The sequence below is a fragment of the Elaeis guineensis genome, chromosome 5, assembly GCF_000442705.2.
Source record: "Elaeis guineensis isolate ETL-2024a chromosome 5, EG11, whole genome shotgun sequence".
Classification (NCBI taxonomy): domain Eukaryota; kingdom Viridiplantae; phylum Streptophyta; class Magnoliopsida; order Arecales; family Arecaceae; genus Elaeis; species Elaeis guineensis.
In genome coordinates, this window is record NC_025997.2 from 2314265 (window position 1) to 2333336 (window position 19072).

Consider the following 19072-nt stretch of genomic DNA (forward strand, 5'->3'; position numbering starts at 1 on the left):
AGTCTTGTATAGGGTCATGCGCAAACTGATCGACCTATAGTGGCTTGGGCATCCTACTTCAGAATCAAGATGATGAAAGTTTACTTCTAGGCCATCGGCATCTTTTCTGTAGTGAAAAACTACTACACATCTCGACAACCTCATGTCAAATGATGCTCTAATATCTCCTGTAGAAAAGTTGGGGGAATCCATCTGCTCCCAATGCTTTATTCTCCACCATTGACCAGAACCCCATCTGAATCTCCTCGCTAGACATCTCCCAAATCAACTTGTCATTCTCCATAGTAGAGACATGAATGGTGGGAGGTGAATCTGAGAAGGATCCAAAAATTTCTTAACCAGTCATCCATGTTCTGAAGAAGTGAACAATCTCCTGGCTAATGGTCTTCTCGCTGTCCACCCACTTCTTATTGGAATTATGAAGTATCACGATTTGGTTCCCATCTCTTAATAATGGTAAACTAATGAAAGAATTAAGTGTTCCTATCCCCTCTCGGATCCATTGGATTCTAAACTTCTATCTCTTTAAAACCTCTTGCTCTCAAAACAAAAAACGGTGCAGAGAAAGACTCCTTCGGAGTTCTGTGACATTAGCACCAAAGAGACCACATTACAAGAAAAGAGTATTTTTGTGATGAAATTATTTACGACGTAAATATTTTCGTCATCACTAATTATATTTACGATGAAAAATAAAATTAATCATAAATAATAAAATATTTATGATAAAAAAATTTTTTATTGCAAATAGTTTCCTATCAGCGACGAAAAAATTATTCCGTCATAAATAAGTACTATTTATGATAAATTTTTTTCATCATAAATAATACATCATTTATTTTAATTTTAAATTTTTAAATATTCAAAAAAAATATTTTTATCATTAATAATTTAAGTATTTATGATGGAAAATATTTTTTATCGACAATAAGATTCTTTCCAACAAAAATATTTTCATCATCAATATTTGAAAAAAATAAAAAATTTAAAAATTATAAATTATTTATGATAAAAAGATTTCATTATAAATAATTAAGTATTTATAATGAAAAAAATTTTCATCATAAATACTTGATTAGTTACGATGAAAATATTTTTGTCATAAATAGTAAAAAAAATCAAAAATTTAAAAAATCAAAAATTATATATTATTTATGATGAAAATTTTTCATTATAAATAAGCTCTTTTTATGATAAAAAAATTTATCATAAATACTTGATTATTTGTGATGAAAATATTTTCATCACCAATAGTTAAAAAAATTAAAAATTAAAAAAAATAAAAAATAACTCATTATTTATGATAAAAATTTTTCATCATAAATAAATATATTTTATGATGAAAATAAAATTTTCATCTTAAATACTTGATTATTTATGATAAAAATATTTTCATCACTAATATTTAAAAAATTAGTAATTTAAAAAAATCATATTATTTATAGCAAAAAAAATTTATCATAAATATATAATTTTTATGATGAAAATTAAATTTTTATTTTAAATTCTTGATTATTTATGATGAAAATATTTTTGTCATCAATATTAAAAAAAATTAGTAATTTAAAAAAATTAAAAGTTGCTTATTATTTATGATGAAAATTTTTCATCATAAATAATCAAGTATTTATGATAAAATTTTTATTTTCATCATAAATATATTTATTTACGATGAAAATATTTTCATCGTTAATATGTAAAAAAATTAAAAATTTAAAAAAATAATAAAATTTAAAAATTTGATTTTATGTATGGTTGCTGCATTTATTTTTTGTAGTAGCTGTATACATCTTTTATCTTTTTACATGGTAAAGAAGTAAATGTGAGTTATGATCCAGATCGAACTTTTTGTATGAAAAAATCATATGAAAGTAGGTGATATTCGCGGATTAGAATGAATAGATCTTTTTGAATAAAATGAGCTATACATTTATTTGCGATGTAAAATTTATCTGTTCATCACTGTCACTATTACTAGTGATATTAATAAATCTTTCTGATGGAGTGTCTATCTTAAGTTGTATGAAAGGAGCTACCTTTCATGCAGAAACTATATAGTTAAGCAGCGTATTCTAATATTCATGCAATATACGAGCTTTGATGCTCACACAATTTCTGACAAATTTTTCAAGCTTGATACTCACATGCATGTAATATACGAGCTTTTGGACCTCTAACTTCCTATCCCTATATTATTTTTTAAATCTCAATCTTAATGGATTTCTCTCGTGATCTCAGAATTATCATAATATTCTCATCCTCCGACTTTCGAAACAAAAACTCCAAGGAGAAGACTAGCTCTTTGAAGATCGAAAATTTCAAAACTATCAATCTCCTATAGTGTCCATTCCATTACGAAAGTCAAAGAGCTATTCTTATAACAATTATTAGCAACATAAATTGAACTTTTCATCGTAATTAAATTTTTTATTTACATAATTTTTAAAAAAAAATTGAAAAAAAATTATAAATTAATTATTTATATATTTTTTTTTGGTTAGTAAAAAATTAAATTTTTTGATGAAATTATTTTGAAAAGTTTTTTTAGATCAAAAGTTTTTTAGATTAAAGAAAATTAATTTTATTTTTCATCATGAATATTTTTTAAATGCCATTTTTTTGTTAAATTTTTTGGATGAAAAATTTTTTTGATAAAAAAATCTAAAATTAAATTTTTATAAAATTATTATTGAATAGATATTTAATTATTAGTGATGTAAAATGAATGTTCATCCCAAATAGTCTTTAAATTTTTTTGTAAATTTTTTTAAGAAAATATATTTGCAATGTAAATTTATTTTTCATTGGCAATCATATTTTAAAAATATTATTTTAATCAATTTTTATGAATAAAAAATTATTAATGGAAAAAAAATTATTAGCGATGAAAAGATGTTTTCATCAAAAAAATCATTTTTAAAATATTTTTTAAAATTTTTTTGAGAAAAAATTATTAGAGAAAAAATATAATTTTTTTGGATAGTATTTATTAGCAATGAAAATTATATTTTCATCGCTAATAATCTTATTAATGATAAATTTTTTTTATCACCAATAATTTTTTCTTGGATGAAATTTTTTTAGAGAAAAAAATTTTTTTAGTGAAAAATTTTTTTGACAAAAATTGTTGACAATGAAAATAATTTTTTACCGTTAATAATAGTATTAGCGATGAAAATTTTTATCGCTAATAGTTCTGCATTAATTGGACATCAACTCAACATCTCTTCGTGCGAAACTCTCTCCCCTCTCCCCTCTCTGAGCTCTCCCCTCTCCCCTCTCCTCTCTTCGACCGAGATCTCCCTCTCCCCTCTCCCTTTCTGAGCTCTCCCCCCCTCTCTTCCCACTGGCAAGCGTGACTCCACCATTCCCGTCCGTCATTGTCGTCCACGCCGTTGCCACCGCCATTGCCATCCAACGCCATCGTTGCTGTCTACCGAAGGTAAGGGTTCTTTCCATCCTTTTTTTTTGGTTGATCGGGCCACCGGGGGACAGAGGGGGTTTTAGGGGTGAGGGTGGGCGATCGGGGGTGACACAGGGGTTAGGGGTTCAGAGGGCGGAGGGGGTTGCTAGGGTGGGCAACCGGGGGTGACATGGGGGCGGGGAGGGGATCGGGGGGCGGCCAGGGTGACACGGGGGCGGGGAGGGGGCCGTGGGCAGCCCGAGGCGACATGGGGGTCGACAAGCAGAGGGGGTTGCAGGGTAGGGGTGGGCGGTCGGGGGCGACACGGGGGCGGGGATGGGGTCGGGGGGCGACACGAGGGTGGGGAGGGGGCCGTGGGAGGTCGGGGGTGACACGAGGGTGGGGAGGGGGCCGTGGGAGGTCGGGGGTGACACGAGGCTGAGGAGGGGGTCGGCCGATAGAAGGGGTTACAGGGGTGGGGGTGGGCGGTCGGGGGCAACACGAGGGCGGGGATGGGGTCGGGGGGCGGCCGAGGGCGACATGGGGGCGGGGAGGGGGCCGTGGGCAGCCGGGGGCGACACGAAGTCGGGGAGGGGGTCGGTCGATGGAGGGGGTTGCAGGAGTGGGGGTGGGCGGCAGGGGGCGACACAGTGGTGGGGATGGGGTCGGGGGGTAGCCGGGGGTGACATGGGGGTGGGGAGGGGGCCGTGGGCAGCCGGGGGCGACATAGGGCCAAGGAGGGGGTCGGCCGGCGAAGGAGGTTGCAGGGGTGGGGGTGGGCGGTCGGGGGTGACACGGGGGCGGGGATGGGGGCGGGGGGCAGCCTGGGATAACACGGGGGCAGAGAGGGGGTCGTGGGCGGTTGGGGGTGACACAGGGCTGAAAAGGGGGGTGGTCGAGGAGGGGTAGGTGACGGCGAGGAGGGAGAAAGGGAAGAGAGAAACGAGGAAGAAAAAAAATAAAATATTAATCAAATATTTTATTATTTGATAAATAAAAATAAAATCTGGATCACGATCTGAATTGGATCGAGGTTGGAATCCAGATCGAGATCCCGATTCGGGTTAGGATCTAGATCGAGATCTGATCACGATCTGAGTTGGGATCCAGATTATGGAGGGTTGGAGAGGACGGCGGTGCCACAGGGGGTGGGTCGTGAGGGGTGGGTGACGACGGTGGCACTGTGGGAGCGAAGGTCACGGGGGTCGAGTCCGGGCGGCGTGGGGTGGGTGACGATGGCGATGCCGTGGGAGTGGGGGTCGCGGGGGCCAAGTCTGGGCGGCGCGAGGTGGGTGACGGCTCCGATGCCGTGGGAGCGGGGTTCATAGGGGTCGAGTGCAAGCGGAGGGGGTTGGGTGACGGTGACGGCACCACGGGTGGTGGGTCAGGCCGCGGGGGGTTGGTTAGGCCGCTAGTGGATGATGTTTAGAGAAAAAATAATTTTTTAAAAAAAATATTTAGGAGAAAATATATTTAGGAGAAAAAATGTTTAGAAAAAAATATTTTTAGGTAAAAAATATTTTTTAAAAAAAATTATTTATTATATATATAAATGTTAAAATGCGGGTTGGATCGGGGTCGGAAGAGAGGGAGAGGGGGGTTAATCGACCCAAACCCAATCGGATCGGCTCTTTAGGTCATTATGACTCCCATGTGATGATGTAATGCTTACTTCCTATGGTCATCTGTGGCTATTTGGATGGTGATATTCAAACTATATTAATTGAGTTGGGAGTGTTCTTCCGAGAATAATATTACCAAAAATTGAAAATTAACTTACTTGAGAAGTTTGAGAAGGATATCATACTCATTCTTTGTAAATTAAAAAAAAAATTCACCATCATTTTTTGATATTATGGTGCATCTAGTTATTCATCTTCTAAAAAAAATTTTTTTGGCCGGACCGATACATTATCGGTGGATGTATCCTATTGAAAGGTAAAGAAATTGTACGCACTTTGTCATATCAGTTATAAGATGTAAATATATTTCTAAAATTTAAATTTATTTATATTTATAAATTTTTATGTATCCTAAAATAGTATGTACGCAATAAAGCACAGCCTGAAGGGTTTATAGCGGAAGCATACGTAGCTATGGAGTGTGGCACGTTCTGCTCGATGTATCTTGACGATTTCGAAATAAGATTTAATCGTACAGATTGTAATACAGATCGTGAATGAGGTGACAATAAACCAATACTCTCTATATTTAAACAAACCATTCGACCCATTGATGGAAGGAGATATGAATTTATGGACGTGAATGAGGTATCCAAGGCACACTTCTACGTTCTAAACAATTATAAAAAAATTAAAGATTTCATTGAGTAAGTACCATCTTAGCATACTGTTTAATATTCTAAGTAATTTTTTTATGTCGATATAAAATTAAAAATCATGCTTTGTTGCAGTGAGCATAAAAGTATACTATACAGAGAGAATAATACAGATGTTGATGATCGAGATAAAAGAAAATTTACAAAATAATTTTGTGACCTTGTAAGTTGCAAAATGAAGAACTTATAATGGCTCCTTTGAATAGGACTGATCTGTCGTCCAACGAAGTTAAAGCTGATTTTGTATTTAATCTTGATGAGTCAAAGGGTGACGATTAATTCATAAATGACGATGAGATAGAAGACGACACAAATATCGATTATTATGATTCGGAGAAGGATCTACACATCGAGGAAGATATGAATATTGATGAGTATATCTATATTCTTTGTTCAATCTTCTCTTGCAATAATGTATGCGATATAATTTTATTCATTAGAATATAATTTATTTTTTATTATTATTATTTAATATTATATTTATTTATATATTAAGAATTGCAGGTATGGCACCAGAAGATAGACAATGACGTTTGCGTTCGCAGTCTATCCCGGAGGCTGAGGTGCCTTCATCGATTCTCACTGCCGCACCAACTCTGTCGCCAGAGGGTCCTGCACTGGTAGGTCCCAGTGAGGCGGGTCCCAGTGAGGCGGATCCAAGTGAGGTGGATTCGAGTGGTATTATTATACTTTTTATATAATAAAATTTAATTTTTTTTATTAGGATAGCTATCATACTAATGATTTATTTATTATTGTTTCAGGCCAGTCTCCACCAATAATAAGGTGAGGACGGGGTCCATCAAAGAACTTCGCTTTAAAGCATTAGAGATGCGAGCAACCGGGACAGCATCTTCGTATCGAGATACCACTCGGCTACAGCAGGTCCATTAGGGGATGGTGCAAGCTGTGGCTGATCGAGCTAGGCATCAGATGCCGCAGCTATACCCCTGTGATACTTTTTGATTGACGTCACGTTGTACCGGCTTAGGAAAAGATTTTTTACATCCAATTACAGATAAAATAAATTATACTATGAATATTTAATTAGCAAGGTATTCTTCTAATATTTGTTATTGACAGGATATATTTGATATTATTGATTTTAAGGAGGAATGCGTGCGGTGAGCAGTGGACACTCATTTATCTTTGCGTTTCAAGGAGTATCACCACCACATCCATCAACATTGGTATCATGTGATGCAGGATCATGGGATGGAGGCAGTGCAGCAGCGGCCCTATGACAGCTTTATTATGGATGATTGGACTGTCATTTGTCGGTATTACGAGGATCTGACATATCAGATTACACATACAAACTTCTTTTTTTTTTAGAGTTTAATGATTGAATCATTTATTCTTAAATTCTGTTTGTTACCTACTAATTTGTCTGCTAACTGTACAGAGAAGATGTGTTCAGAATGCTACAAAATGGGCTAGACAGATCGTAGCACATTATGGAGGTTCGAGGTCGTTCACTCGTCACATGGAGCAGATGGTAAGTAATTTCTAATTAGTATATAATTCTTTAGCTATTTAAAATTTTTTTAATTAATTATTCTGATCAAATTACAGAGAGATACTGAGAGTGACGAGCTTTCTGATAGAATACATATCTACCAGTGAACCCACTAGCAATAGTCAAGAGAGTGGACGACGAAAAGCCATGAGCTCTTTGTAAGTTTTTTCAATTATTTTTTCATCCATAGATTGATTTTCAGTACAAAACTAAAATAGCTATAACTTTAATTTTCAGGATCGTATGAAAGACATCAGATCCCAGCCTACCCCTGAGGACTCGACCGCACCCACAGATGATGAGATCTGTGATCAGGTGTTTGGTATGAGACCCTGGTATGTTAGGAATCTAGGGCATGGGATCACTGCTCTCTCATTCTCACGCTCATCCAGGGCTGACATCCATGCTGCTTGTGATGTTCGGCTGGCAGAGGTGCAGAGGCAGACTGAGCAATGAGCTGATGAGTTGACTGCACGCATCGGTGAGTACCAGCAGCTCCAGATCTAGATAACGGAGCGAATGGCGCAGATGGAGCAGATGATGCAGCTGATGATGCAGCAGCAGCCCAGTCTGAGCTCATTCGAGCGCTCTCCTTCCCCAGTCCGTTCTCCTTCTGCAGATGCCGACACTTGACAGCCTATTTGCACAGCTTTTTATTTTATTTTTAGATCTCTTATAATTTTAATTTAATATAATAAAATGATAAAATTTATTTATGAGTTTACTGTATGAATTTTTTATTTTTAATTTATAAAAAATATTATAAATATAAATTATATATATATATTCATAAATTATTTTAAAAAAATTTATAAATTATTAACGATGAAATTATTTTTGATAAAATAGTGATCATCAAAAAATATATTAGCAATGAAAAATTGATCATAAATAATTTTTTTAAAAAATTTAAAAATATTAAAATTTTATATTAAATTAATAGGGATGAAAATATTTTCATCATAAATAATTAAAAATTTATTACCAATAAAAATTTATGTCAAAAATTGAAATATTTATGATGTAAAATTTATGTCGCTAATATTTTTTTAAATTTAATTTTCATAAAAAATTTTAATTAAATTAATAGCGATAAAAATATTTTTATCATAAATAATTATAGTTACGATGAAAAATTTATGTTGCTAATATTTTTTTAAATTTAATTTTCATAAAAAATTTTAATTAAATTAATAGTGATGAAAATATTTTCATCATAAATAACTATATTTGTGATGAAAAATTTATGCCGCTAAATTTTTTTTAAATTTAATTTTTATAAATTTTTTGTTAAATTAATAGCAATGAAAATATTTTTATTGTTATTAATTTAATATTTATTAGCAATAAAAATTTACATCAAAAATTATGATATTTACGATAAAAAATTTACACCGCTAATGCTTTTCTAAATTTAATTTTTATAAAAATTTTTAATTAAATTAATAGTGATGAATAAAATTCATCATAAATAATTAATTTTATCATAAATTATTTTTTTATGATTAAAATTTTTCATCGTAAATAGTTTTCAAAAAAAATAATTTTTTTAACGGTAAAAATTTTTCATTAGTAATATTGATTATATGCGATAAAAAATTTTTTCATCGTAAAAAATTATCAATGATGGTATTATTTGCAACTAAATATTAACGACGAAAATTTTATCGCTAATAACTATTAGCGACAAAAATTGATTATTAGCGACGAATTTTTTTCGTCACTAATATCTTGTTTTGTTGTAGTGACCAATAGTGAGGCGAGGACGAGGTCCATCGAAGAACCTCGCTCTAGAGTATTGGAGATGCGAGCATCCGGGACAGCATCTCCATATTGAGATACCACCCGGTTATGCTAGATCCATTAGGAGATAATGTGAGCTGTGGCAGACCGAGTTGGGCATCATATCACGCAGCTATGCCCCTGTGATGCTTTTCGATTTACGTCACGTTGTATGGACTCAGAGAGAGATTTTCTACACCTAGTTACAAGTAAAATAAATTATACTGTGAATATTTAATTAGCATGGTATTCTTCTAATATTTGTTATTGGCAGAGTGTATTTGATATTATTAATTTTGAAGAGGATCGCGTGCGGTGAGCTGTAAACGCTCATTTATGTTTGTATTTCAAAGAGTATCGCCACCGCATCCATCAGCATTGGTACCATGTGATGCAGGATCATGGGTTGCGGTAGCGGCCCTATGACAGTATCACTATGGATGATTGGGCTCTCAAATGCCGGCATTACGAGGATCCAGCATATCAGATTACACATCCAATTTTTTTTTAGAGTTTAATGATTGAATCATTTATTTTTAAATTTAATTTGTTACCTACTAATTTGACTGCTAACTGTATAGAGACGATGTGCCCAAAATATCGCGAATCGGACGAGACAGACCGTATCGCATTATGGGGATTCAAGGTCGTTCGCTCGTCATATAGAGCAGATGGTAAGTAATTTCTAATTAATATATTTTAACTCTCCAACTATTTAAAATTTTTTTAATTAATTATTCTCATATTGCAGAGAAATGCAAAGAGTGGTGAGCTTCTTGGTAGGATCGATATCTACTAGCAGACCCACCAACGACGATCAGAGGATTGGACGACCTAGAACCAGGAGCTTTTTGTAAGTTTTTTTAATTATTTTTTCATTCGCAGTTTGATTTTCAGTACGAAATTAAAATAGCTATAACTTTAATTTTCAGAACCGTATGATAGGCATCAGATCCCAGCCTATCCCCTGAGAGCTCGACCGCACCCACAGATGACGAGATCCGTGATCAGGTGCTTGGTACGAGATCCTGTTATATTAGGGGTCTAGGGCATGGGATCAGTGCTCCCTCATCCTTACGCTCGTCCAAGGCTGACATCCATGCAGCCTGCGATGCTTGACTGACGAAGGTGCAGAGGCAGGCTGACAGTGAGCTGATGAGTTGACTACACGCGTCGACAAGTACCAGTGGCTCCAGATCCAGATGATGGAGCGGATAGCGCAAATGGAGCAGATAATACAGTTGATGAGGCAGCAGCAGGCCAGTCCGAGCTCTTCTGAGTGCTCTCCTTCCCCAGCCCATTCTCCTTCTGCAGATGCCGATACTTGATGACTTCTTTATGTAGCCTTTTATTTTTATTTTAGACTTCTTGTAATTTTAATTTAATATAATAAAATAATAAAATTTATTTATAAATTTATTGTATGAATTTTTTATTTTTATTTTTTATTTTTTATTTATAAAAAATATTATAAATATAAATTAAATATATATATTTATAAGTTATATTTAAAAAATATATGTAAATTTTTAGCGATAAAATTATTTTTAACGAAATATTACTCACCAAAAAACATATTACCGACGAAAAATTGATCATAAATAATTTTTTAATAAATTTAAAATATTAAAATTTTTTATTAAATTAATAGGGATGAAAATATTTTTAATCGTAAATAATTAATAATTTATTAGTAACAAAAATTTATATCGGAACTTAACATATTTACGATGAAAAATTTACGTCACTAATATTTTTTTAAATTTAATTTTCATAAAATTTTTTAATTAAATTAGTAGCCATGAATATAATTCATTATTATTAATTATTTTTTATTAGCGACGTAATATTTTGTCACAAATTATTATTTTTTACAACTAAAATTTTTCATCGTAAATAGTTTTCGAAAAAAATATTTTTTTAACGATAAAAATTTTTGGTCGGTAATATAGATTATTGATGATAAAATTTTTTTTTCATCATAAAAAATTATCGACGACGTCATTATTTATGATGAACTATTAGCGATAATAATTTTAGCATTAATAATTATTATCGATGAAAATCTATTATTAATAATAAATTTTTTTGTATCGCTAATATCTTGTTCTATTGTGGTGCTACTATCCCTTTTCTTCCTTATCTAATTGACAGGCTAGAAAAGCAACCTCAGGTCAATTATGAATATCATCTAATCTGCCTTTGAATGTAGACGTGACAACATTGAGATTCATACAACCACATTCGGCCAGTGAACAGCTAAAATAACAAATTTCTTTTTGTTATCGATTACATGGCTACCAAAAATAGCAAATTTTTGCTATTTAAATTTAATATCATGATTTATGGAAATTTAGTACTCGCCGCTGGGACCAATCCACTACCATCGTTATAATTCACGAAGGCTACGTGCCAATTGACAGCCCTACATAGATAGAGAGAGATTCCAGAAAATGGCTATAGAGAGTATCAAGGTCTAACATGGCTTCTGAAAAAAATTAAAATATTTTATGAATGGCCTCGACTGAACAGTAAAAAATTGGGTGGCAGTGAGCTATTGGCAGACCGTCTAATTTATTTTACGAGAAATTTTTTTTTCTCAAAAAGATATCTTCTAGAATCTAACCCCGCGCATCAATTGCACCTCTCTTTTTTTTTGAATATTTTACCTAATTAATTTTTTAAAAAAATTATTGATAAAAATAATCTAATTTTTAACTTATTTATCAAAATGATGCAAACAGGATAAAACGTCATTCAAAATGATATTTTTTTATTGCCACCTCACCACCTCATTCCATCCAAATTTCTACGTAGACGAAAAAAATAAAATAAAAACATCATTTCAAATGATGTTTTTGAAAATGACATTTTCGAAAATACTATCTTTTTTCTCCATTTTATTCTAAAAATATCATTTTATCCCAAAAATATCATTTTATCCTAAAAATACCATTTTATCCTTTTTTTTCAGGTTATCCTAAAAACGTCATTTTATCCCAAAAACCTCATTTTTTTTCTTTTTTACGATATTTTTTATTTTTATAATTTTTTAAGATATATTTTTTTGAGATATTTTTTTAAAAAAATTAATTTGAAAAGAAGATTGTAATTTGAAATGATGATTTTTATTTGAATTAAAAATTAAATTTTTTAAAATTTAAAATTTTTATTTTTTTCTCATTTTTTTTATTTTTTATTTTTTTTAATTTTTTTTTTAATTTAGTTTTTAGGAATATTTTTTTTAACAAAATTAATTTTAAAAGGGGATTGTAATTTGAAATGATGATTTTTATTTGAATTAAAATTAAAATTTTAAAATTTTTTCCTTTTTTTCATATATTTTTTTTTAAAAATAATTTGAAATGGGGATAGTAATTTGAAATGACATTTTCTATTTGAATTAAAGTTAAAATTTTAATTTTATTTAAATTTCCAATTTATATTTTTTATTTTTTTCCATTTTCCACTTTTTTATGGCATTTTTTATATTTTTTATTTTTTTAAATTCAAATAAAAATTTTAATTTTTTTATAAATTTAAATTATAAATTTAATTTTTTTTCTATTTTTATTATTTTTTTCTATTTTTATGGTATTTTTTTAGGTATTTTTTCCTTTGTTTAGAATATTTTTTAAAAAAGTTAATTTGAAATGGCGAAAGTAATTTGAAATAATTTTTTTTATTTGAATTAAAATTAAAAATTTTATTTTTTTAATTTTAAAATTATAATTTTTATTTTTTTTCTTATTTTTTTATATTTTTTATAGTATTTTTTAATTTTTAATTTTTAAATATTTTTATGAGATATTTTTTAAAAAATTAATTTGAAATGGGGAAAGTAATTTGAAATGATGTTTTTTATTTGAATTAAAATTAAATTTTTTTTTAAATTTAAAATTATAATTTTTATTTTTTTTATTTTTTTCTGATTTTTTTATGATATTTTTTATTTTTTTAATTTTTTTAAGATTTTTTAGAAATATCAAAAAGTTATTATTTTTTTTTCATTTTATCCCAAAAACACCATTTTATCTTTTTTTTCATTTAATTCCAAAAATATCATTTTATCCCAAAAACACCATTTTATCCCAAAAAAGTCTTTTTTTCCCTTTTTTTTAGGTATTTTTTATTTTTTAATTTTTTAAGATATATTTTTTTGTGATATTTTTTAAAAAAAATTAATTTTAAAAGAGGATTGTAATTTGAAATGATGATTTTTATTTGAATTAAAATTAATTTTTTTAATTTAAAATTATAATTTTTATTTGAATAAATTTTTTTAATTTAAAATTATAATTATATTTTTTATTTTTATTTCTTTTTTTAAAAAATGAAATAAAAATAAAAATTATAATTTAAAATTTAAAAAAATAATTTTAATTCAAATAAAAATCATCATTTCAAATTACAATCCCCTTTTAAAATTAATTTTTTTTTAAAAAATATCACAAAAAAATATATCTTTAAAAATTAAAAAAATAAAAAATACTGTAAAAAAAAAAGGAAAGAATGGCGTTTTTGGGATAAAATGGTATTTTTGGGATAAAATGAAAAAAATGGATAAAATGGTGTTTTTGGGATAAAATGGCATTTTGGGGATAAAATGAAAAAAAAAAAGGAAACAATAGCATTTTTGATATCCCAAAAAAAATCTTAAAAAATTAAAAAAATTAAAAATACTATAAAAAATTAGAAAAAAATGAGAAAAAAATAAAAATTATAATTTTAAATTTGAAAAAATAAAAATTTTAATTTTAATTCAAATAAAAAATATCATTTCAAATTACATTCCCCATTTCAAATTAATTTTTTTAAAAAAATATCTCAAAAAAAATATTTAAAAATTAAAAAAATAAAAAATATCATAGAAAAGAAAAAAATAAAAAATAAAAAAAGAAAATAAAAATTATAATTTAAAAATTTAAAAAATAAAATTTTTAATTTTAGTTCAAATAAAAAATGTCATTTCAAATTACTTTCTCCATTTTGAATTAATTTTTTAAAAAAATATTCTAAAGAAAGAAAAAAATACCTAAAAAAATACCATAAAAATAGAAAAAAATAATAAAAATAGAAAAAAATTAAACTTATAATTTGAAATTATAAAAAAAATTAAAATTTGAATTTGAATTCAAAAAAATAAAAAAAATAAAAAATTCCATAAAAAATGAAAAAATAGGAAAAAAATAAAAATTAAAAATTAAAAATTTAAATAAAATTAAAATTTTAACTTTAATTCAAATAGAAAATATCATTTCAAATTACTATCCCCATTTCGAATTATTTTTTAAAAAATATATATGAAAAAAAGAAAAAAATTTAAAATTTTAATTTTAATTCAAATAAAAATCATCATTTCAAATTACAATCCCCTTTTAAATTTAATTTTGTTAAAAAAATATCCCTAAAAAATAAATTAAAAAAATTAAAAATAAAAGAAAAAAATAAAAAAATGAGAAAAAAATAAAAATAAAAATTTTAAATTTTAAAAAAAATTAATTTTAATTCAAATAAAAATTATCATTTCAAATTACAATCTTCTTTTAAAATTAATTTTTATAAAAAAATATCTCAAAAAAATATATCTTAAAAAATTAAAAAAATAAAAAATACCGTAAAAAAGAAAAAAAATGGCGTTTTTGGGATAAAATGACATTTTTGGGATAACATGAAAAAAAAGGATAAAATGGTATTTTTGGGATAAAATGATATTTTTTGGATAAAATGATATTTTTGGAATAAAATGAAGAAAAGGAAAAAAATAATATTTTTGAAAACGCTAATTGAAATGACGTTTTTAAAAACGTCATTTGAAATGGTGTTTTCAAAAATACCATTTCAAATGGCGATTTTATTTTATTTTATTTCGTCTTCGTGGAAATTTGGGTGGAATGGGGTGGTGAGGTGGCAATCAAAAAACATCATTTTGAATGACGTTTTATCCTGTTTACATCATTTGGGTAAATAAGTTAAAAGTTAGATTATTTTTATAAATAATTTTTTTAAATTAATTAGGTTTTTTTTTTTTTCTTCTCTCTCTCTCTTTAACCGCTTGCCTGTTTTTTAAATTAAACAAATCTGTGATTGTTTTCGCTGCACTCTTTTTCGGTTCCACGCTACCAAACCAACTTAATGAAACATGCCAGACAGCACCAAATAAATAAGACCACGTAAAAGAAAGGTGCCGTTATTTACTCAAAAAAAAAAAAAAAGAGGAAAAAAACAGAAGGTATCGTAGTGGATGAGAGTTTGGTGGCTTGGTCCAAATTTTGCACGTTTTAACAAAGGACCAACGACTGAAAGGTTCCACAAAAAAAAAAAAAAAAAAAAAAGAAAGAAATTGCCGGCCCGCAGCCACCCACCGGTCGTATCATTGTTGGGCGGCCCTAGCCCTATGTTCACTTTGGTCGAAGGATGTTGAGCGTGCGTTTGGAACTTTGGATCCAAATGTCCAAATGGGAAAACCTAAACAAACCGAATTTCTCAAAAAAGCCATTGAATCCAAATCCTTGCTCGGCCAATATTATTTTAAAGTCTGAATCATTCAAAATAATTGATTGACTTCCAAAATTTTCCTACAAAATTGATTTTTAATCTACAATTACTCCTTAAGCACAGGATCAGAGCTACTTAAAGATAAAGCCCGTTGCATGTGTTTCATGGTTAAACAAGATCTACTATCATACACATACTTTTTTAGCTCACATGACACTCTTTAATAAGAAGTGCTTCATTCTAAGAAAAACATGGGTAATGATCGTTAAAAACAGTTATGCTGGAGAAGACCAAGAACTCAACGTGCATTAATTGTGCTTACTCAAAATCGTCTTATGTATGTACTCCATATGTTTGTCGTGCTCTCTTTCTTCGTATCGATGAGTCATGCATGCCCAAAAATGCAAAATTATAGGACTAAGAGAACAAATATATTCTAATATCATAAGCATTAATTTCAAAGTTACACGCCCCTCATAGTTCAAATACCACGGTCGTCGAAATATTTTTTATCTCAAGAAAAAAAGTTAAAAGCTATCAATAAAACCAAGGTGGTTTCTCATATACTGACTCCTTATTAAAGAACTTATGGTCTATTTCCACAGCGCAAACCACATGTAAATCAAGATAAATACATCAGCAAATCAAACTTCACAACACAGACCCAAGTCTATTTAAATCGGGAATAATATGAAAGACCAGCAAGCAAAGTCGCACTCAATGTCAATCCCATATCATGACTACAGCTATGATGGCAACCCCAATGAGTACTGCAAAGAACTTGAAGAAGGGAGTGTCGAAGTAACTTGGTTCTTGCGGCTTGAAGCCCTTGGAAATGAGATGGTTGATGGCCACATAGATGAACACCCCGCAGGCAAGACCCATGGAGATGGCATAGATCCAATCGGCCACTGGTCCTTGCGTTGTGGCATCAATGGCAATGCCAATTCCAACACCAATGGGGCTCGAAATGGCAAAGGCAAGTGAGTAGACCACCGTCATCAAGAATGGCCTCTTGGGTAACATCCTAAGCAGTGCAATTCCCATGGCGATGGCTGCGAAGATTTTGTGCAGGCTTATAGTCCATAGGTTCCTCCATGCACTGGCCTTCGTATCTGGAATGGAATACCATAGAAGTTATATATGCTTCGTGGCGTACGTTGTCTAAAGCAAGAAAATTTCTCCGTGGCTGGAAATTTTATGGTGCATAACATAAGCTTATTCTCCTCTCAAAAAGGATGCAATATGGTGACCATCCACCTCACACTTCACTCATAGAAAAAGATCCCCGCAGGGAACATCGATGCAAAATAGAATTAACTTCTCTTACATTTAGAGATGCTCTACAAGAAAGATGGGTAAATTATTTCTAGCCGGAAATTACAGTATATTTTTTTGCATAAAGATCAGTAAGGACTATTTCAGATTTCCATTTCTTCTGAATTCATCACAGCAATTAATTAAACCAAGATGTATTTTTCATTCGTAAAAAGCTAATGTCAGCTTTTAACCTGACTTAGCGTCGAGTTTGGAAGCTGGTCGACCGTCAACAAAGACGAGTTGCGCTTCGAGGGAGTTATTTAGCCTGGCATGTTCACCTAGTAACAAATAAAATCAACAAGTGGAGGAAATTTAGCCTCAAACAGGAGAATTCAACATGAATTCCTGCAAGCTCGATCTGTTGGTTTTTCACTTGACTAGAGCGAGTTTTTAAACCAAAATTCTTTGCATAACTTCTTAGAACTAAGATTTGGTTCATTCACATAGTCATTTTCTGTATATCAAACTTCTTATTCATCTTAACTACCGGCTTTTGCACTTCCCTTTTGAATCAAATAGTTCAATCAAACAATATTTTATAGCAAATTAATTCAGCCCATTGTCGTTCATGCAATCTGAATCCTTTGGACCCTTTTCTTCTTTTCTCATTTTTTGTTAATTTCGAATGTTACTTCCTTACAGCAACTCCTGTTATAAATCACAGTGTTACCTTACGAGTTCTCACCTTCATCCTCTGCGCATATGACTCCAATAGAAATTTATCGATCATCAACGTACCTGCAACTCCGACAGCTATCCCTTCAAAAACGGAGTGAAAACAAAGGGCTAGGATGAGCAGCAACGTGTCTCCCAGCGTCGTCGTCCTCACGAAAGCCGGATGGAGATCCAGCCTCATCTCCTCCCCATGCTCTTCGCGGCGTTTCCCAGCTCCCTCCACCTCCACTCTCGCCTCCTTCCTTCCACCCTGCGTCACCCAGACGATGATGCAGTCCCCAAACATGGTGAGCAGGTAACCGACTGATGCTAGCATAAATGCGAAAGGATAAGTTTTGGACGTGAGATCAGCGAAGGTGCTGTTGGCATCCGCCAGGAAGTGTATGAGTGAGGTCCCCAAGAAGACCCCACCAGCAAATTGGGTCCCCATGAGCAGGAAGCTCTCGTTCCATCTGTAGAAGTAGGGAGAGACTCCACCTGCGAAGGTGCTCACCAAAAGGATCACAAGGCACCAGATCTTCACAGCGATCAGACCTCTCGACCTCAAGTTGTCCTGCTCATCTCCATTGGCATCGTGGTCGTCGTGGCCTCCATGGGCATTCACTAGGGAGGTTGACAGAAGGAGGAAGAGGAGGAGGAGCAAGGTTTTCCAAAGCGGCCTTGAGGCCTTCATGGGAACCCAAAATACCGATGAGGCACTGGTACCTTGGTGATCACCGCTGTTTGCTGCATCAGCATCAAAGTTGGCGTCGTGGTCGTGGCATGATTTGGTTTTCGCTTGGAAGGGCAGGAAGGGGAGGAGGAGCAAGACTGCCCAAAGAGAGCTCAAGGCTTTGATAGGAACTGAAGCCATGGATGTGGTGGGGGATGAGGGGGAGCCGGGGGCACTGATGGGGCCCCGTGCAGGGGCACCGGGGTGGGTGTCATGGTCATGGCCTTCATGGGCGCGTGCTTGGAAGGATAACAGAGATTGAACGAGCAGTAGGAGCAATACTGTCCAAAGAGGGCTCGAGGCTTTCATAGAAGCTGTAGCGATCGATGAAACGCCTGGGGCACCTTCAGGGGCAAGTGATGGGGCACCATGGTCGTGGCCTTCATGGCCGATTACTTGGAAGGTGAACAAAGAAAGGAAGAGGAGGACCAAGATTTTTCTAAGAGATCTGGAGGCCTTCACCATTGGAGCGGAAGCTAGCGATGGACACGTTTGGGGATGGCGGAGACCATATCTTTCTTTTGTTTTCCTTCTCTTTTTAATGGGTTCTTCCTTGTTTACCTCTGCTAATTTTAGGGAACGCGTTCTTGAGGAGAAAATATACGTTGCAACGGTGATACCACGTCACCGTTGTAACAAATCAATAAAAAATTAAAAATAGGTAAAATACATAGAGATAATGTGAGATATTATCTGCAAAAATCGATGTAATACATGATAATCGATGGAATATAAAGATTTTTATAAGTTTATTATAAATTTGACATGATATCATCGTTATAATGAATATTTTTTCGTTCTTGAGAGGTAGTTTATTCATGCACG

The 19072-nt window shown here is 32.1% G+C and overlaps 1 protein-coding gene across 1 annotated transcript; it reads right to left on the reverse strand.

The window, feature by feature from the left end:
- Positions 1-16127: 16127 nt before the first annotated feature.
- On the reverse strand, positions 16128-18805 carry LOC105044373 (zinc transporter 1). Its single transcript, XM_010922237.3, has 2 exons — positions 17599-18805; positions 16128-16655 (listed from the first exon to the last, which is right to left on the reverse strand). Exons 1-2 carry the CDS (start codon positions 18710-18712, stop codon positions 16264-16266), a joined length of 1506 nt encoding a protein of 501 aa, XP_010920539.2. The 5' UTR covers positions 18713-18805; the 3' UTR covers positions 16128-16263.
- Between the last annotated feature and the right edge of the window lie 267 nt (positions 18806-19072).

Bases quoted from the DNA above. Each gene is read 5' to 3' on its own strand.
- LOC105044373 (XM_010922237.3), bottom strand. From the start codon at position 18,712: ATGGTGAAGGCCTCCAGATCTCTTAGAAAAATCTTGGTCCTCCTCTTC. The intron at 16,656-17,598 runs GTACGTTGATGA...ATTCCATTCCAG, and splicing joins GATAGCTGTCGGAGTTGCAG to ATACGAAGGCCAGTGCATGG.